At 42.9% G+C, this 21,850-nt stretch overlaps 1 protein-coding gene across 4 annotated transcripts; it reads left to right on the plus strand.

The window, feature by feature from the left end:
* The first annotated feature begins 841 nt into the window (after positions 1-841).
* On the plus strand, positions 842-21,491 carry trim2a (tripartite motif containing 2a). 4 transcript variants are annotated; one of them, XM_061084094.1, is made up of 13 exons: positions 4,022-4,089; positions 4,213-4,361; positions 9,572-9,750; positions 10,523-10,760; positions 11,231-11,382; positions 12,524-12,704; positions 14,780-15,503; positions 16,197-16,300; positions 16,479-16,646; positions 17,209-17,377; positions 18,807-18,877; positions 18,994-19,134; positions 20,041-21,491. In XM_061084094.1, the coding sequence occupies exons 3-13, from the start codon at positions 9,617-9,619 to the stop codon at positions 20,191-20,193; spliced, it is 2,235 nt and encodes a 744-aa protein (XP_060940077.1). In that variant the 5' UTR covers positions 4,022-4,089; positions 4,213-4,361; positions 9,572-9,616; the 3' UTR covers positions 20,194-21,491. The 4 variants fall into 4 exon arrangements, with proteins under 4 accessions (XP_060940086.1, XP_060940077.1, XP_060940095.1 ...); XM_061084103.1 differs by lacking the exons at positions 4,022-4,089; positions 4,213-4,361 and adding an exon at positions 842-1,002; XM_061084112.1 differs by lacking the exon at positions 4,213-4,361 and having other exon boundaries at positions 4,028-4,089.
* The last annotated feature ends 359 nt before the right edge of the window (positions 21,492-21,850 follow it).

A 21,850-nucleotide genomic window follows, 5' to 3' on the forward strand; every position in this document is an offset into this window, starting at 1 on the left:
CCAGGATGTTTTAGCTTCATTTCCAGACAGTGGGATGAAGTGGAGACCAGTTTATATACAGTCTTTTGAACAGGACGTGTGCTCTGGTGCAAGCTGGGGATCACAGGAAAGATCATCGTCTCTCGCAGCTTTAATTTCATTCCTGGTGATTTGTGGTTAAACTCGTTCTCTTCCTCCTTCCTCTCCTGAGTTGGCGTCTTTCGTTCTGTTGCATCATCTCGACTCTTGTTTACCAGCTTCTGTCCCCCCGGGGGCAAACAGGAGCGATAGTAACATGCTAGAGCTGCTGGTGAATAATTGCAGTTTTGCTCTTTGAGATATTGTGTACTGTACGTGCACTGCTGTGATCATTCAGACAAACTGTTGTGGTTGTGGAGGCTTTTCTTCGGCCATGTCACAGCATCTTGTTCCAGTTACTGTGACTCAGGCTTGTTTGTACCTCAAGGATTCTCAGGAATAGGAAAACTGTTTGGTTTTGACTCTGCAGTAAACCACAATGTTCAGCTCTTCATGGACACTTAAGCTTTGACACCAAAAATAAGCAACTACTGCTTGTTGCATAGAAAAGAAGAGCTCATGTACACCCCCCCGCAGCCTGCATGTGCACCAGGGTCAACACTTGGACAGATGAAATAGTGAGACTCCTGTTTGTCTTTCTCTTTCTGTCCTGTCCTCCTTCCTCCATGTGTCCCAAACCTCTGAGACTCTTGCACTCACTGGGGTTAAAGAGCAACACAATCCTTCTTAGAATCCCAAACCCCTCCCTGGCCTCCGATTGGTCCGTCCCTGCCCTCCACACCGGCGTCGAGCCCTCCCCCTCCATCCGTCTGTTTGGATTACTGTAACAGCAGCTCAGGCCTCTGATGAGTTCCCCTCTGTGCCCACTGGCTGCACACACCACAGTGTATCAGAGATGAGGAGGATTAGGTGACAGAGAGCAGTGCTGGTTTTATTTTCTCACCCCAGAGAAGAGAGCGGACAGGGAGAAGCCATGGAGTCGAAGTAAGTGGATTTTTTTTTTGTGGGGGTGGGGGGACTGAGAGATGAAGAGATGAGATGGAAAGTCTGCATAAGAGATGGATAAATGACAGGAAGAAAGAAAATAGGAATTATATAAATGAAGAAGAAGCTAGTGTTGATTTGGAGAAGTCTTCATGCAAAGTAGAGTCTCTATGTGTGTGTGTTTAGCTTCTGTGACAGGAGAAGATACTTATTAAAAGATGCCTCTGTAATTCCAGGTTGTTGTGCAGAAGGTCTTTTGAGGAAACACTAGAAAAACAGGTTCCAGCTGCACTTCACATGATCTCAGGTGTTCACGTCGTGAGAAACACTGTTTACCTTCAGCGTGTGGGATTTAAAAGGCTTTTCTGAGCAGGTGCATGAATTCTGTAGATACACTACAGCATGCACTCTCATTTCCTGTTTGTGTTTGCCATGCTCGCTGGCTGCAGCTGGTCTGTCCTTGAGAAGAAGCAGCAGGTTCACACACTGCTTTGCATGGACAGAAGTTTTAGTCCCCATGGGTTTTACAATCTGCAGAACACACAGCTCTATCCTTTCTTAGATAAATGCAGGGTACAGAACGTGTTACATTTGCTGATAAAACTTTGCAGTTGATTAAAGTAAATGAAAACGAGATGTGTTCTCATCTGTTACTGTTTTACTGAAAAGGGGCATTTTGTGAGTCACAATATACTATGGACAACGATATTCTGATATTAACAGAGTAAGACAATGTCATGAAAACTGCATTTTCTGATAAACTTAACCTGAAGAAAGTCATACTCGTAATTTATAAGCAACAATCCAACCAAGACCTGGACTATTCAGAACGCAGTCACATAATGTAGCCATTTAAACATGCTGGACTAACAGATGTGTTGGACACGTCAACCAAAATGCTGCTCATTCACTCTTAATGAGGTGACATTATGCGTTGCCGAATTGCATTGTGGTTCCGTTGCGTCACGTTCAAACAAACACTCGCGCCTGGAGCTAGCTAATTAAATTACGTTAATGTAAAGGCAGAGGCAGCTGGCTCATGGTGTGTGTTCATCTGGTTGTTGACTTTATTTCCAGTGTACTTCTCTCTAAAAAGTTGCACCATTGTTGTCACCTGGCTGTAACTGTTCGCCACACTGCCCCCTACGATTTCCTGTGGTACTGCTCCATTTCGTCTGTGTCATACGTAGCTAGCTTTCAGAAGTCTGCACAAATACAGATGAAGAAAATGTAGAATACCGACAGAAGGCTCCGTTGATAACTAACGTTCAGCATTTTATGTTTTGCAGCATTCTGCGACATCGACATGAAGCAGTTACCAACTACCTATGTTGTATGTTCTGGGTTGAAGGGTAAACAAGCAGTATAGGACTGTAACATTCTAACAGGAATATTAACGTTATATTTTATTAGCAACTCATGAAAAAGTCATAATAGAAATAATAATGTCTCATTCAGCATAAGGTCAGTAGTCACAATATCGCTGTTCATGGTAGAATTCTGAAGACAGATATGCATCATGGGCAGTTTCCACTGGTCTGACGCTGGCACATCTGAAGACGTTCATTTGAGGTCGGCTAACTGCACTGACACACGGGCCGGGGCACGGCTCTTATCTGGTGTCACCAGATACATGGCTGGCAGATATCAAACCAAGTGACGCATTGGCTTCCTTATTCCCCCCCCGAGTGCCGCCTTTCTCTCAGGAGCAAGTAAACACAATCAGACAAACACAACCTCAACCAACGCACTTTCATCAGTGGCTTTTTTCTTCTTTAACAGATGGTTTTAGACTGTTCAGGGGGGGGAGGGAGGATGTGGAGTTGGACGAGGGGATGTTCAGTGCTCAGCCACTGTAATCTCTCATCATCCCGAACCCGCTGGATGTTTTAGATTAACACGAGGAGGGGTGGGGCTTGTGTCGTCTTCTGCAGCATTAAAAGCATGAAAAGTCACAGATTTCACTGAAACACAAAGCTGTAATTGTCATAAAGGTTTGGTTTTTTATTGCTTTGTGACCCGCAGCTGCTGCGTAGCTGTTTTTGTCTGTGTTGTTGGAATTGTGTGTTACCAGGGACTTCATGGATTTAAGCCTTCAAGGCCGACCATCTGTCTTTAGGTGCCGACAGGATTTAAAATGCAATAAATGCCGAAAACAAAAAAATGGTATATAAACATAAGTTATGATGATCCTCTCCTGATTATGATGCCTTTAGCTGAGCTGGATTATGTGATGTCAGTCATAGCTCATGTCTCCAGATTGGATGGTTGGCAGCCAAGTGACCCACTGACAGGAGCGTTTCCCTATTTTCTCAGAGGAGAGAAATTGTTGTTTTTCCACCACTGTGCACAAATTAGAATTATCATGGCGATTATTAAGCTTCAAATATGTTGACATTTGAACATCAGAAAGCACCGAGCTCGCATCATCAACCGCCTCAGTTCCACACTTCAGACAATTTTATCAGAATTCTCGCTCGGTGTAAAAAAAGCAACCACTGAAAGTGTATTTTCCCTAAATGTCAAATGTTCCTTTATATCGCAGCTAACGTGAGAAACATGTTGACCTAGTTCGAACTTCTACAAAGTTCTCCAACAGTTTCAAAAGTTTTTCTTAAATTCATAAACTTGTGCATAGATGAACATGAACATGAAAAACCTGAATGAACAGGAATAAATAATAATTAAAAAAAATGAATGAATTGTAATTGACACTAACGTTATGTTATGCTCATTTATAATTGAAAATATACATACATAAATTAAAAACGTTAATTAATAACTTAACATTTAAGGCATTTGTGACAAAACAATATATATTAAAGTCTAATCAAAAATGTAATTGAATTACTTATAAAGTTAAACAAACTAAATAAAAATAGACACTCATGCTACTTTCAAATCTGACTTCAAATGTAAAATAAACACGAAACGTGCAGCTTTAAACTTTTCCTGTAACATTTCATCAGACCTGCATGTGATCTATTGGACTTTCAACCCGACAAACTCACGGGTCTTACACAATAAAACCTTAAGAAAACATTCAGAGATGTTCAGCTGAAGTGAGACAAACCAGCTGATCTCCAGGTTTGTACACGTTCACCTGTTTGTCTTCAGCCTGGTTGTTTACATGTTTACAAAGTGGTCGCTGGGACTGAGCCGTGTCATCATTGTGCAGCGTGACACAACGTTTTGTTTTGGTGGGTTTAGAAACGACAGAAAGAGCTGAGGTCAGTGCTCTGGAAAGAGCTGCTGGACGGACACCAGAGGGAAACCCAGAGTAACGCTCAGTCCAAAACCTCAGCCTGCATGGAAAACCTAGAATCTGCTTCAAAGAGCTGCTGCCTCTGCTGGTTCTGGTGAGTGGAAACGAGCTGGTTTTGAATTACAGCTTGACCCAGAATCTCAGCACAGAACAGAACTGTTGAAGTACAGCATTGGTTAGAGTTGTTTTTATTACAGCTTGTGCATTTTTGGTGTTGAAGCTGTTGTTGTAGTTTCATGGAGCCTTTAAAAGTGTCTGAAAGCATCGGGAGTGATGATGTGGGTGTGAACAGGGAAGCAACTAAAACAGGTTCAGTGGCGTGTTGACTCCTCAGAGTGTGAAGATGTGTTTATGCCCGCGAGCTGTTAGAGTCTCTGCATGAACCAAACCAAAGAGTCAGAGAAAACCTTAAATACACTTTTTTCAAAGGTGATTTCGGTCAATTTAAGAAGTGTTCATTTTTCAAGTTTGCTTTTAATTTGTTTATTGATTCTATAAAAACAGGGCAACACGTCATGATTGACAGCTGAGACCGACTCATGATGTGTATGACATTACATCAAAAGCACAAGATGGCAGCACCTGTATCCAAGATAGTTTGGCTTCATGCTTTTGCAATGAGAGGGAATGGAGTTGTGTCATCCAGCTTTTATATGACTCTGTATAAAAATGGACCACATCATTACAACTCTTAAAAGTTGAGCCAAATCAGCGGGATTTCCCCCTGGTGGCTGGCTGCAGTATAGGTCACAAACTCTGTCTCCTGTGTCCGGTTTGTGGACCATGCATTTAACCAAAGAAGAAATGAAGCAAAGGAGCAGTCTGCTGTTTTGTGATAGACATTGTTGTGAGTCTGCATCATCCAAAGTGAAGGCAGCCTCTATATCCACTCATTAAAAGATCCTGTGGGAGTTTTGATTTTTCCGGAACAATGTGTTAATATATTTTATAAGACCTTTCAAAGTTTAATATTCTATATTTTTCTTATTGTCATCATCCTCCGTGAACAGATGAAAAGCTACAATAAATTAATTTCAGTAAGTATCATCCGTGTAGTCAGAGCTCATCCCTCTGCGCCAGAACAAAAGACCACGAGCACTGAAATTCGTTTTTTGATTTGATCCCCAGGTTTGATCCGGCCTCATCCTTTCACAGTGAATCCCAGATGAAGCTTTGTAAATCTGTTGCTTGTGTCATTCGTCTGCACGTTAACGCTGCAGCCTCAGAATGAACCGTTTGCTGGTTGTGGTTGTTTTTGTGTTTTCCTCCACAGTCACACCGGCCTCTGTTGTTCGGTGCCGTGCTCCTCGGACCGACTCCCAGTGAGTTTGGCAGAGGCTCAGATGAGATCACTGGAGCTGAAGCTGCCAGGCGTGAAGGTCTGTGAAAAGCCTCTGTCACGTTCAACTCCTGCTGTTCTTGAAACAGGATAATAGAACTGATCTCACTTAGTTATTAAGCATTTTGTTATTCTCTGGTAGATGAAGAGCTGCCAGTTCCCTTTAGAGTGGGATCCTCATTACCTCCATCAAGGAGGTGATGATGTCATAGGTGTTTGTTTGTCAGGAACCAGCAGAAACTAAAACATGTTGTGAACGAGATCACTGAGTGTGAAATCGCGTGACGCACATTTGGATTTTGCATGACAAGAGACTATGAAGTTACAACCACATGCAAACGATATCATTCTCGACTTATGCAAGGTCATCTGTTGCTGGGACATGGTGCTGTGTGTGTGTGTGTGTGTGTGTGTGTGTGTGTGTGTGTGTGTGTGTGTGTGTGTGTGTGTGTGTGTGTGTGTGTGTGTGTGTGTGTGTGTGTGTGTGTGTGTGTGTGTGTGTGTGTGTGTGTGTGTGTGTGTGTGTGTGTGTGTGTCATGCCTCTGTAGCACATTTTCCAGTATAAACAACTACCGTGTCAGGACCAGTGGACCTCATGGGGACCAAAGCCTGGTCATAATGAGGCAAAACCTAATTCCTGAGGTCCTGGTTAAAGTTGGTGGTACGATGTGAATTGTGGTTAGGTCGATGTTATGGTTGGGCATGAACTGGTCATGGTTAAGGTTTTGGTTTGGCTGGTTTGACAATAATGGGAAGTCAATGCAAAGTCCTGCATTGAGTTAGGACAGGACATATTGGGAAGGTTATCACATTTTGGCCGCTCCTCACTTTCTGAGAAACTTTGAATGGACTGTTTCAGCATTAGGTTGTGGTTTTAGTGTTCATGTGTGTGTGTGTGTGTGTGTGTATAGATATGAAGGAATGTGTGCATGCACTAATATAAGTATCTCTGGATATAAGTCCCTGTGCAAACGTCTTTTAATACTTTAATCCCCTTGTGCTTCACATCAAGATTCTCTGTCCTCTTCCTCTTTACTTTCTTTGCATTCTGCCTCTTTGCTCTTCCTCTGCCTGAGCAGTGAGTCAGCAGGACGCACACACACACACACCTGCACACAAACCAGCACCCACACAGATCCACCTGACTTCAGCTCTATTGGCCACAGAGGCGACCCATCCCTGCTGTCCCCCTTTCTCTCCATTTGTTAGGATCCTCCGCCAGCAGCCAATACTCGCCCTCGCATACTCCTGATGCTGCACACGCTCGCTGCACTGCAGTGAGGCAGCACTTCCTTCAGACAGGGAGGCAGGAGGGAGGGAGATGAATGGGTGACACAGGGCCGGGCAAAGCATGCAAGAGATGGGAGGAGAGGGAGGGATAAGGGAGAGCGAGGCAGGGAGGGAGGGAGGGAGGGATGATGTAAAAACGGAAACACAACGCAGCTGAATGGCCCCTCCTCAACTTTGCTCACGTGTGTGTGCACACACCCACAAACACAGGGAGGAAGCTGCGTGTGACGCTCGCACACGTCTTGTCGTCTCCTGGATCGAAGCATCATTACATGCGTGACCTGACGTGACCCCTGGAGGCGGGTGGACGGGGACTCGACTGCGTGTCAGGTGGGATTCTGTGCTCAGGGGGTGGATGACGCCTGTTGATCGCCTCACAGATGCAGCACTGTGAGTCATCCTCTTTTAATATTTGGAATAACTGCTGATCTCACATATTTGAGGGCTTTTAAACTATTGTCTCCTGGCGTCACCACGTGCAAGAAGACTCTCTCTCTCCTCCCCTCTCCTTTTCCCATGTGCACACGCCTCTGTGTGTATTATCTGACAGCTCAGCCCAGCAGGAATTATTCCGCTTCATGCTACGGATCTGATTACGTAAGAGAGGAGAGCTCTGTGGCTGCTGCGACCTTGTGCACTGTCAGCACACAGGGCTGCTTCTGTTGTCCTGTTGTGTCTGTCTGCACAGGGGATTAAAGGAATTTTGGATTTGTAATCAGTGCAATAGTTGTCGCTCGGCTCGTCGGCTGCTCGGTCTGTTCCCAAGGGAAGCTGGTGAGTTGCAGCCGGAGATGTGAGATCTGTGTTTGTGTTTGTGCAGGCGTTCAGTGATTCAAGCAGCAGAGGCAGGTGATTTACTTCTTTTAATGTGTTGATATAAATGTGAGATTTAAGAATATAAGAGTTTAAAGCTTGTTTTAGCTTCTGCTCCAATGTTGGATTAGATTGTGAACAATGTTTTGAGGTTTTCAGTGAGGTGCAGTAACTTGCTGCGTCTGTTTCAGAATGCTAGAGCAGCTCTGTTAAAGTGGACTGAAAACCAGCATCACGACTGGTTAGCAGCTCACAGCAAACACAATACATACCAGCTATGTGACATATTGGAAAATGTTGGTAATAACCCATAACGGCTTCATCACACCAGTCATTTCATCCTCTGCTCTGTGTTTTCTGGCTTACAGACTCACCACAGAGACAGGTACAGTGAGGGGAGCGAGAGGCGTATGAGAGAGAGAGAGAGGGAGAGACATTTAATGAAAATAGAATAGAGAGGAGGAGAAAGAGAGAGAAGAATAGTCCCAGAGGGTTTCCTCTCCTCTTCCAGTGTGAGGGGACAATAAAAGCACTGACACACTTTCTGTGTCTAATTTAGCTGCCAGATAATGTTACAAGGAAATCAGACAGGAGATTTTGATGAAGCTAAATAAATAAAGGCCACGTTGGACGCGTACAGGATAAAGAAGAATCTGTGTAAGTATTGTTATTGTGCAAAGTGTTTTATTGTGGTAGTTCCAGTTTCCTGTTTCTCCCCGACATGTGCTGAGCAGTGAGTGCTTTGCTTTTACTTTGTAATCAAATATTTATCACTTCAAGTGCTTTTTTATGACAAAGCTCCAGTGCAGCTCAGATACAAACCCTGCTCTGCGGTCTCTGCAGTGGGTCACACACATACATCTGTAACACAACAACATGAATAAAATTAAAAAGAAGGACATGTAATTTATCATGTTTATTCTTTCAGTATTTAAGTATTGTTGTAGTCTAGTTTGACCTCTAATGACTAAACTGATGGATCAGTTAAGCCTTTTTTAGACATGATTTCTGGAAAATGGCAGCAAAATTGGGTCCAAACACTTTCTGGAGTTTTGTCTTTCAAATATGAACAATGCAGCGGGGGTGGGGTCTGGGTGGAATATGCAGGAGGCAGGTCATAATGTATAAAGTCTGCAGAGGAAACCACATGGGTTTATTTGCGAGCCCATCGACTCCGGTGTTGACCCTTATCACTAAAAGCTCTTGAGTTATATCCTGAGATATTTGAATTCTTTTGTGTTGGTTTCCACTTTCGTTTCCATCGAATGTTCATAACATTATCAACACTCAATCCCTCATATTTTACTAGCTGGCAGGAAAAATTCCAGAAAATACATTTGCGTTCTAATATTCAGCCCCTCTGGAATATACCAGAAGAACGTCCAGAGTTTAGTGCATATCTGGATGCAGCTTTAGAGCTAAAAACACTGATACCAATACTAATTCATTGTTTATGTGAAGTCACATGAGCTCACTTGTCCTCATGCTGCTCAGTGAACTGTGAATCTGTGTCCTTGGTTGAATTGTTCTCAGCTCAACAGGCGAACACAACCAGTGATGTTTCATGTAGACTCGGTTCTGTTTCTCCTCTGCCTTGTTGACTGTCTGACTGAGGAAGGGTTGACAGTCAATGTTTCTAATCTCAACGCTTCTAAGGGTTGTGTTTGAGAAGCTGAAGCCGCTGATTGATGAGTCTGTTTGTGTATTTCCTCTTCCTGGAAGGAAGCAGGTATTTTTCCTTCGAGTTTCAACCTTTGATCGTCACCACCCGCAGATTTCCTCTTCCCGTCTCCGAGGTCTTCTCTGTGTGTGTTTTGATCACTTGGCTCCGTCCTCACTGTGTCTCTGTGTCTCTCTGCAGGGTGCAGGGAAGGAGGAAGAGGGACTCGCATGTCAGAGCTTTAGGATGGCCAGTGAAGGCTCCACTCTCCCCAGCCCTGTGGTCCGTCAGATCGATAAGCAGTTCCTGATCTGCAGCATATGTCTGGACCGCTACGTGAACCCCAAAGTGCTGCCCTGCCTGCACACCTTCTGTGAGAGGTGAGTCCAGCTGCATGTTGTTTTAGGAAACTCATCTTTTTACGTCCTCCAAGGAAGTTGTGGTTCCAAAGTCTTGGAACTGGGACTGCACAAAAACTGGTGAACTGAGTTTCTTGAAACTAGGAGGAAGAGTGGGGTGTGGGCCAAGGAAGAACTGATCCAATGTTGGATTGGATTCGATTAAGTTGCCAGATACAGTAAATGTCTTTCTTGAATTTTAAATTAAGATTTTGTGAAATAATCCAGAGATCTTTAGGTAAAAAAACGTCTATATGTAGAATGCTAATTTCAATGATTTATGATTGATAGAAATTATATGTGATTATTGAGATTATCTATATGTCATTATCATTATATAGCATTACTTATGTCCTATAAAGCAAAGCATAAGTTGATTCAGTTTACGGTGCTGCTATAAACATTTTTTAAGATTTGAATCTCTAGAGGACAACTTAAAGGTCAAATAACCAAAAGAACGTGAGTAAATTATGACTTTGAAGCTTCCTGTTGAATGCTGATGGTTTTTGCTGTGCAAACTGAGAAAACAAGATTCTAATTGAAGCAAATCTTCATTTAATCACAGTCTTTAATATATAATCCACTGCAGTATACCATCACTGTCTTTATCCAGTATATAGCAGAGTCTTTCATCTTTCCCCTTCTCAATGCATCACACCCACACACACTCCACCACCTACTCCTTTGCCTCCTCTTGATTCCGCTCTGTGCAGAACGCTCCCACTCATCAATGCTCCTCCTCCTCCTCCTCCAGGTGCCTGCAGAACTACATCCCGGCCCACAGCCTCACACTGTCGTGCCCCGTGTGCCGCCAGACCTCGATCCTGCCGGAGAAGGGTGTGGCGGCATTGCAGAACAACTTCTTCATCACCAACCTGATGGACGTGCTGCAGCGGGAGCCGGGCAGCTGCAGCCAGGAGGCCGCCGTGCTCAACAACATCACCGCCGTGGCTACAGGCCAGCTGCTCTCCTGCCCCAACCATGGAGGCAACGTAAGGGTCACAGCTGTATATTTCCAATCCTCTCGTGCAATCAATCCAATAATTGTCAGGATACGTTCATTCAGAATCAACAAAATCAGCAATGGACATTTGCAGGCCATCCTCTTTCGGAATACTGTCTCGATGTAATGTCATGTGTGATGTACTGTGTTTGTGGACAATGTTAATGTGTAACTCAATTCTGATATGCCTGGATCCTGATGGCTCGGGCCCAAGACATCCATGGACAGTTAACCCCACTAGCCTAAGACTTGTACCCGTGGCACCTAATTATATGTTAAAAATGATTGGATGTGATGAACTGTATGACTGCTTTTGGTAAAAGGAAATAAAAAGAAGTCAACATTATGGTGGTGTTGGATGTGAAGTCAGTGAGCTGCCAAAGTCCCTCGATTTCATCTTTCTGGAAACGCACCCAACCCCATATTAAGGTCTCATGTTTCCTTTTCTCTCGTTGTTAGGTCATGGAGTTTTACTGTCCTCCATGTGAGACAGCCATGTGTGGGGAGTGCACCAGCGGCGAACACGGAGAACATCCGACCGTTCCTCTGAGAGACGTGGTGGAGCAGCACAAGGCCTCGCTACAGGACCAGCTGGACGCCGTCAAGAAGAGGTAACAGCAGCTTTATGTCTTTACATGCTGCACCACAGCCATCAGGGTATGTGATAGAAAGGCCGGGATCCACCTCCTAAGCCACAGCTGCCCTTACACACTGCATAATAATGGAATTCGTAATGGAATGAATGAACCAACCACAGTCCTCCTTCTCGTGCATGATGCTCCGTCATGTGATGGCTGACTAGGTTTGCAAAATTCCGGGAATATTCAAAGTTGGAAACTTTCGATGGGAATTATCGGGAATTAACGGGAATTAACGGGAATATACGGGAATTAAGGGAATTAACGGGAATTAACGGGAATAAACTGGAAAGGTTGTGGGTAATTTATACTAACTGTAGTTACCTTGTCATATACAGACATAAATATAAACATTTTGTTGTGTCATTGGCTGATTTGAGCCCTGAGGAAACTTTGGGCACTTGACTATACGCTTCTGCATCTTTGTGTCATTGTTAACATAGGTCTTTGCACAGTATTTGCAAATGTACACAGCCTTTCCTTCTACATTGGATGGGGTGAAATGTCTCCACACATGAGAGAGTGCACGTGGCATTGTTCTGTAGAATAAGATGAGAAAAAAGTTTGTAAAAAAAAACTAATGCAATGCCAGAGATATAAATAGTTAGCCAAACAATTGGAATCGTCTGTAAAAATATTTTACAATTGATGGATAAATGAATGGAAATAGGCTAGATGAACAGATGAACAATCCTCAATCAGCATGCTAATATATTTTCCCCAGTGATATCATCGAAACTTACCTGACTAGTCCTGCACACTACAGCAGGCCTCAATAGCCCTGCTGTAGAGTGAAGGATGCTGGGAGTTATCTGTGCATGTGATGGAAGAATGCACAGTGGAGGGTTGAAATTCAACGTGCAGCGTGTGCTGCATTCCATACATCTTTAAAATAGTGTTTTGAATGATGTTTTTATTGCTCAGCGTTTAACTTGCATAGTTTTTTTTTTTTTTTCAAAATTCCCCAAATTCCCGAGCTTAATATTCCCGTGGAAAGTTTCTGGAAAGTTTCGAGAAATTTACCGGAAACTTTCCGTCCCTTTGCAACCCTATGGCTGACTGACGACTGTATACATGAGACTTCTCAGCCTTGCTCTCCCTCTGTCGCCCCCAGGTTGCCGGAGATCGACTTGTCCCTGCAGATGCTGTCGGAGATCCTGCAGCAGCTGACCGGTCAGAAGAGCTCCATCGAGGATGACATCCACAGCACGTTCGACGAGCTGCAGAAGACCCTCAACGTCCGCAAGAGCGTTCTGCTCATGGAGCTGGAGGTCAACTACGGCCTCAAGCAGAAGGTAGGGATCCGACACAAAGAGCTCTCGGGGTCGCTGCAGAGAAACGGCTCGATGTGTGGTGGAGACTTTGGCCGTCACGATAAGTGTAGCTTGAGTTCTGTAATCTGAGCTTTGTAGTTAATATCAGACGTTATCAAGATATTTGAGGACATTACATGAGGTAATAATGAAGAAAGCACTGACCTTGTTTTAATTTATTTCGGGAAAGCACTTAACCTGTCACAGCTCCACTCGACAGAGTTGCTGATCTGTTTGTTGGGCTCAGCTGGTCTGACGGCCGATTAACAGGCAGAAAGACAAGGAGGGGTCGGGGGGGGGGAGCTGGTGCACCACTCTGATCCAGACGACCAATCACCAGGTCCGGTTCGGAGCCTGGGAGTCTGGGAGCAGCGTCACGTGGGCCGCTAATGATTTACAAGTCACCGGCTGGCGTGCAGTCCAAACACTGGGGGATGTCAGAGGTGGGAGTTGCAGTAGCTGTAGCTAGATGGAGCCAGTGCACTGTATGTACAGTGTGACCGGCTGGTTTGGGTGTGTCATCATGAGCAGTGAGGACACAACAGCTTTTCTCCTCAGGCAGCGAACACTCGGTCCTCTCACTGCAGGAGATGTCTGTTCTTACAGTTTGTAGATGTGTGTGTTCAGAGCGTCAGTGAGTGAACGAGTGTGAAGGGAGAAGGATAGTTGGAGGCTGTAATCGGACACAGATGTGATAATGGCCTCTCTTCTTGATGAAGAGGAGGAGTGTGATGGTCAGATGCGGGTGAGTGTGTTTCTGTGATTTAATGAACTTGTTCTTATTCCAGTAATCAGGAGAATTAGTAAGAAATCAGCTTTGAGAGCATTAACGACAACAAACGTCTTGAGATACAGCTACAGACAGATTTAATTATCTAAATGTGACTCATGTAAACTTATTATCTGCTCAAATGATCTCACGTTATGCTCAGGTTACAAAGCTGAACGCATAAGAAACACTAGAAGGGCACTTGGAGAGCACACACCTCCACCAAGGGCTGAGTGGCCATATTATCACCATAATGCATATTGCATCACATCAATGTGCACAGTCATTTTCTGCAAACTGTTTATATTATAACAGGGGGGAAAAAATCTGTTCTCTAATATAGTTGAAAGTTGTTTGTTACTGTAAGTGAATGAAAATGACCCCATAAATATCTTGATTTATAAAATTTGTATCCAGACTTCACCTGTTCATATATATTAACACAATACAGATGTCTGATTTTTTCATAAAGATTTTTATTATTTATGTTTTGTAATGATATATTTGTTGTTGTGGTGTAGAGGACAAGACAATGAAACCACAAACATCCAGCGGGTGTGAGAATGTCCAGAGAAATTAAAGCAGTTTAGCAGTTTAACACTTTAGCGACGTGAGAAAACATCTAGAAAGTGTTTGACTTGGTAGCGTTGATTGTTGAGACTGATTCTCTTGTAATTGGTCAGTAGAAGTGAAAGTAACTTCACCAACAGACTCTGCTCGTTCTAAGAGATGATGACATGATGACATAACCACGTCTGACAGATATTCTTCTGTTTCCCTGCACCAAAGCTTCAGCTGTGTGTTTCTGACAGTGAGGTCTTCAGTTTGCACATGAGCAACAACAACAACACACTGTGTGTTTTGTCACCATGTTGGTACGGAGATACGCTCTCACTCCCTTCATGCTGACGGATCATGTTCCAGATTTTATCTATATTCTGCAGCATTCTTTTCACTTTCATTCTTTCAAAGCAGAGGAGCTGGCTGGGATTTTATGTGAGGGCGTTTTCAGTGGATCCAACCTGGGGATTAATCAGATTAATCATATCTGTAAGGCTGTGAGATGAATGAAAGAAGAATAAAGAAGAATATACATCTGTACTTCACAAGATTATCTCTACAGTTTCAGGTTTTTCCTCAAATATAAGATACTGGCACACTAACTGTTGACCTGCTGCCAGACAAAACTGCTTTTTAAAGGATCTGTAGTCTAAAAATAATTGGTAACCACTGGTGTTTCCATCCACTCACTCACCCATGCTGCCCCCTGGTGTTGTGTGTGTGTTAGGTGCTCCAGGCCCAGCTGGACACCCTGATGCAGGGTCAGGAGGGCATCAACAGCAGCTGTAACTTCACGGAGCAAGCCCTGAGCCACGGCTCCGAGGCCGAGGTGCTGCTGGTGAAGAAGCAGATGAGCGAGCGCCTCAACGAGCTGGCCAGCCAGGACCTCCCTCTGCAGCCCGGGGAGAACGACCAGCTGGACTTCCTCGTGGAGACGGAGGGGCTGAAGAAGTCCATCCACAACCTGGGCACCATCCTAACCACCAACGCGGTGGCCTCCGAGTCTGTGGCCACAGGGGAGGCCTTACGGCACTGTGTGGTGGGCGTGCCCACCTCCATCACTGTTACCACTAAAGACAAAGATGGAGAACTGTGCAAGATGGGTAACGCGGTCATAACTGCAGAAATCTCCTCAACCGATGGCAGCAAAGGTGAAGGAGAGATACTGGACAACAAGAACGGCACTTACGAGTATCTGTTCACTGCCCCGAAAGAGGGTAGTCTGAACTTATCGCTGCGCTTGTACGACCAACACATCAAGGGAAGCCCCTTTAAGATCAAGGCCACCAAGTCCATCGACGTGTCACCGACTTCAGACGGCGTGAAGAAGAGGCTGAAGTCCCCGGGCAGTGGGCACGTCAAGCAGAAGGCCATCAAGAGGCCGGCCAGCATGTACAGCACCGGGAGGAGGAAAGAGAATCCCATCGAGGATGACCTCATCTTCAGGATCGGTGAGACAAAAGTCCTAACGATCACAATTCAACTGAATGTATTTGTAACATACCATTACTGCCTCACTTTACTGAGAGCAAGAGGGCATGCGTAAGGTCAAACTGATAGTGAGCGCCCTCTGCTGGATCACAGGTCAAATATAGCTACTAGGCTTATGAATTCATACAGGTCACAACAGTTTGATTATGGACTTTTCCCCGCATGTTGAAATAAATTTTCAAATTTTAAATAAATACAGACAAGCAATGTAAAAGAGCTTCTGTTCTGAGAGCAGATTGGATGTATTTGAAATTGTTAACATCACTGAGTCCTGCAGAGAATTCATGTTTTTAAAAAAAATCAAAAATCGCTTATATACTGTGTGTTGTCTGTAGAGTTCTAATAATTAAATTTACTCTTTTCATAATTTATTTATCACTAGCGAAAATACAACATGCTTTTCAAAAAATTACTATATGAGTACACTAAATGTCTTTGAGTTTTGAACTGTTGGTCAAATAAAACTTAACATTTGAAGATGTCCCCTCAGAATTTGGGAAAATCATAAGGAGCTCTTTGTTAACTATTGAGTGGCATTTTATAGACTAATGAATGAATTATTTTTGTAATAAACGTAGTTTTTGGATTAATCAATAAAGAAAGTAAGGATTCCAGAAGGAAAGAGTATTAATGACACATGTTCATGCTTTCAGGTACCAAAGGGAGAAACAAAGGCGAGTTCACGAACCTGCAGGGAGTCACCGCCTCCTCTCTGGGGAAAGTTCTGATCGCAGACAGCAACAACCAGTGTGTCCAGGTAAAAGGACTCCTGCTCACAGTAAACAGATCCTGCAGATGTTGAAGGATGAAGTCAGAAGTCATTAGTGGAGCTTCATCATCCAGTTTCCTTTCCTTATCTTTCAACTGACTCTGTTCATGTTAAAACTGCAGCACATCAGATATTTTAACCTCCTGTTTTTATTTGTGCGACGCAGATTTTCTCCAACGACGGCCAGTTCAAAAGTCGTTTCGGTATCCGGGGCAGGACGCCGGGTCAGCTGCAGCGGCCGACGGGTGTGGCCGTCCACCCGAACGGTGACATCATCATCGCCGACTATGACAACAAGTGGGTCAGCATCTTCTCAAGTGAGGGCAAGTTTAAGGTGAGTCACAATGTTTTATACACAAAACAAATTATTTATTATTGTTTATTTCCAGATTTGGATTTAAATTTATATCCAAACTAAACTGCACTCCACCATAGAGTTCCCTTAATATGCCTGATTACTTTCCCACCAAGATCCAGGAATTATTTCCTGATAAAATTATGAAAATGTCAAAAAACACATGGAGGATTTTCTCTTGAGTCTTTGACCCTGAATGACAGAAGCCAGTGGACATCTTAAGTCCAGTATAAATAACTGTAGTCTCATGATTTAATGCTGGAATTTGTCCTATTTTCCTTCTGACATTTACAATCCTGTTGGATCCAGTGAAATGTCAGAAGCTGCCATTTGGCCTGTGGCCCAGTCGTTGAATCTTCTCTTAACCACCTTCACGATATAAATTACCCTTTTTATTTATGTCTGTTCACTGTATATATTCATTTCTCTTGCACAAACATAACTTGTTTAATCAACAAAAGACTATAGACTAATACTCACATTTAATGAACTCTACTAATATTAATATATATTTAAGTCATAAAGAACTCTTCTGCTGCAGAACAAGATCGGCTCGGGGAAGCTGATGGGCCCTAAAGGCGTGTCGGTGGACAAGAACGGCCACATCATCGTGGTGGACAACAAGTCGTGCTGCGTCTTCATCTTTCAGCTCAACGGCAAGCTGGTCACCAAGTTCGGTAACCGTGGCAACGGCGACCGGCAGTTTGCAGGTACACTCAATGGTAATACGTTGCACTGCCCCCTACAGTCTCTCTGCAGCCCGCGCACACCTGCATGTGGAATGAAGACGTCTCATCATCCTCTGACCTCTGAGTTATTTTGTCTCCACGCCGACTACAGACAGTGGCCAGAGGCTTCGTGTTTTCATGTCGTCCAAACGTCCGTCCATCAAATCCATTCTTCTGTACACAACAGGCCTGAGTGAATTTCTTCCAATTTCACTTTAAAGGGACTCTCACCTTTGTTGCATTTGAGAATTACAGCACATTCAAATCATCCCGCCTTCCTCCAATGCTCCACCCCCTCGTTCCCATCCGCTGTGTTTTATATAAGAAACTTTATTTACACAAGCAGACTTACAACCATCCCGGTGTTTTTATTTTTTTGAAGAAACTTTATTTACAAGCAGACTTACAACCTACTGCCTCCGCGCACGCACGTGAGTTTTTGTTTACCAAAGCAATGGATTCGGATTCAGAAGCACCGGTAAGTTATATACATTGCCTTGATGACGCGGGCCCGAATGCGCCACAAGAAGCAGACGGAAAACCTGCATGTCCATGCAGCAAACAGACAGGTCTGTCGGCCAATAAGGTCCTTCGGTCCGAAGAATTTTATTGGTCGAAGTTTGCACTAAATATTATGAGAGTGAAATAATTGTTTGTTTTTACTCCTGGTGGGTCTGTCTTGCATTTTAGAGTGTCATTACCTTATTAATACCAATTTAACCTTATCTAAAAAAAGTGTAAAAATGCAACAAAGGTGAGAGTCCCTTTAACTCAAGGATGAACTGATTTTATTTTAATAGTCTAAAGACAAAGGTCAAGGTCACTGTGACGTCAAAAAACCCTTTTCACGTCAGGAAAGGATCATCTTAAGAACGCCTTGGGTTCAGCTTTTCAGATTTGGCACAAATGTTGACTTCGACTCACAGATTAACTGATTGGATTTTGGTGGTCCAGGGTCAAAGGTCAAGGTCTTGGTGGCCTCAGTGGGCTCAACAAAAAGACCTCATATGAGTCCAGAAAAAAATGTACGTAGACTGAAACTCTACTAGTTTATGCAGGTACAAAATCACATGGCGCTAAATCTAGTTTCAAAATGTTTAGAAAAATCATAAACTCAGAAAAACTAATAAACTTCAAATGCTGACAATTCATTCGCCTGATACCACTAGACTACTACCACTAGATTCATAATTCAAGTGTCCTTAAAGCAGCATGTCGTCCCACTAATCAGATTTGTCTTTCCTAATTCTTTTGTTTTGATTTTCATAACTTTATCATCTACTTAAAAAGCCGCATGTGGACTGAGATAATCTGTCCTGTAACAGTTTGCTGGAACAAACTGTTGCTAAAATCTAATTTAAGGTCAGAACTTGACATGAATCTGAGATACTGTTGTGTTCATTTTATTCAGGTCCTCATTTTGCTGCCGTCAACAATAACAATGAAATCATCGTGACTGATTTCCACAATCACTCAGTGAAGGTAAGTACAGTTAAGAGCAGTGGAAGTGTTTAAAGATGTGAACTGTGTAAAAGGCATCTGATGTGTTATGACATATTCTTGACATTTTTTAAATTTGTTTGTATTTCAAAATGTAGGTGTTCAACACAGAAGGAGAGTTCTTGTTGAAGTTTGGTTCTAACGGGGAAGGAAACGGCCAGTTCAACGCACCCACAGGAGTGGCAGTGGATGTTAATGGGAACATTATAGTAGCAGACTGGGGCAACAGCAGGATTCAGGTCAGTACAAAAGGAAAATAACCAAACAACAAGATTATGGAAAAGATATGTGTTCTCATTTGGATGTTGTGTGTGATTTCCACACTTTGCAGATCACATGTTACACAAATTAACTCTGGAGTTAGTCCTGCTTTCCTGTGGCTTTTTCATCAGTAATATTTACACTGCATCATTTTCACTTGTGCAGAAGAAGATGATCACATATTGAAATCTATATGTTATATATAAATAAATTAGAAGATAAAATCATCTCTTCTGCAGTCATAATTAATCTCTCAGATTTTCTTACATCATCTTTTATTTAAAAAAAAGTTTAGTCAAAATGAGATAATAAAAATAAAAGTGGCCTCTTGTGAGAGGTTAAACTTCCATGTTCTGATTCTAATTGACTGCTTGTTTCAGTTTGTCTCTAAACTGATAAAATAAATGATCTTTAACAGAATATAACAAATGTTGACATATTTACATGATTATATTACATTTTTAAACAAATGTATAGCAGTGCTTACTGGAAATATTTGGTCTTTGGAGTTTGGTTTGTGTGACAAAATCCAATTTCATTGACAACACCGCCCCCTGCTGTTGGGTACTTCCCACAATATATGCTTTCATCACCACATACAATAGGTTTTATTTTGCTGCCATTGTTAACCACTTTGTGATGTAGATTTTGATTAGTAATAGTAGTATCAGTAGATTAAAACAGCAAAATTCTAATAGTTTCCAAATTCTTTATTTTAGTTTTCTTCATAGACCACCCTTTATTCATTTATGAATTTTTTTTATTGAAGATTCATTCAAACTCACTTATCACAGCTTAACATGTCCTTGTCCCATTCAGCACAGCTCCTAGTTTGACCTCAACACCAACTCAAACCTAACAGTGCTGATGTGTCTGTGTCTCAGGTGTTTGACGGCAGCGGCTCGTTCCTCTCGTACATCAACACGTCGGCGGACCCTCTGTACGGCCCCCAGGGTCTGGCCCTCACCTCCGACGGACACGTGGTGGTCGCAGACTCTGGCAACCACTGCTTCAAGGTCTACCGCTACCTGCAGTAGCCCTTCTCTCCTTGTGACACACAAACCGCACACCTGTACAGAAACACACACGTACACACATAGTAGTAGTACGGAGCAACCGGCACATGTTGCACTCACCCATTCCTCCTTGAGTCGTGCTGTCGTTGTCTGTCTGACTGTTCTCCACGTGTGGCGTCCTCTTTGACCCCGAGGACACAAAACAGAGAGGGTTTCTGTGTGATGATGTGAATGAAGCAAGAGGATCTGTCCCTGACGGAGGTGTCACACATTCAGCCGTGTTCACATCCCATCTTACCCACAGCTGAACAATAAAGCTTTAGTACTGTACATAATGTTAGATCTTTGATTTGTTGTGATATGGAAGGAAAACTGGAAAAATGATGCTGTTGCACTTGTTCCGAGACACAAAAACTAGTTGGGCACTGTTTTAAGTGAAATTGAAATTAAAGCAAAGAAAATCACCTGGAAATCAATGGGAAAACTATTTAAAGTTTCAGTAACTGCAGCTTCCTGTTTAAATGCTCCTCACATTTTGCCTGTTTCACTATATAAAATAAAAGATATTCCAGCAGCTGTAGGTTGCCGGGTATTTTCCAGCATGATTAGGCATCTCTGTGCATGCTAATATCACTAATTAACACCTGAAAAGCTACTGTGCACAATTAAAGCAGACACTTAACAACGTCAACAAAATAAACTTTAAATAGAGGCACTTTTTCAACTGCAATACTTCTGTCTGTGTGAAAATGACGAGTCAGTGTAATTTTCATCACTTTAAATGAACCATAATGATTCCTGCTTATTTGGGTTTTACAAAAACACAGGGTTTGTGTGTGTGCAAGATACGCGAGAGTATGTGTGTGTGTGTTGTGATAAATGAAAGTACCACACATGCTGCGTAAGAAGCCTCTTGACATTACGACTTACGCAATCTGCTGTGATTAAGTGCATCATTTTAGGATTTGCTGCAGAATTATAGTAAATTGCTGAAGTGCTGAAAATAAACTCAGTAGTATGAGTCAGTCCTCACTCACAGGGTTTGCTCATCGAGCTGCAGTGTACGTCACACAACCTCAAGAACAAAAAACTTTGTGGAGGCAATTTGTAGTTCAACAGTCGAGGTGTGTGTTGTGAAAACCCACTGTGCTGCTATTTGAACGCCTTGATCCCAAACTGTTTGTCTTTTACACAAAGTTTTCATCAGGTGTCCTGAATTTGGTCTTTCATTTTCTACACAATTGTGTTAAATTATTTGTTTTCCATTGTCTTGTTTGTATTTGTAATGCCAAATGGAATTAAAGTGCCCATAGAAAAGATGTCTGTGTTTGTGTTGTAACCTGTAAAGAGAATAAGGCCCTTGGGTGCTCATTACCCTTATTTATTTAATTTTCTCTATCAACTTAGATCTTTGTATTTCTGTTTCTCTATAAACTTAGTCCTGTTTATTTCTGTTTAACGTCGTCGGTTGTGCTTCTAGGTTTTTGTGACATTACATCTAAATAAAACAACACAATTTTATAGTTATAAAAACCAGAGTTATTAAAATCCCGTCGGTCTATGACACGTTTTGTACCAGATCTCCTCATAGCGCGGGAATTTCCGAGGCACAGGGAAGGCGACACCATGACGTCACTTCCACCCGCGGGAAAATTCAGAACCTGACGTTTGACTTCCT

The sequence above is a fragment of the Limanda limanda genome, chromosome 2, assembly GCF_963576545.1.
Source record: "Limanda limanda chromosome 2, fLimLim1.1, whole genome shotgun sequence".
Lineage (NCBI taxonomy): Eukaryota > Metazoa > Chordata > Actinopteri > Pleuronectiformes > Pleuronectidae > Limanda > Limanda limanda.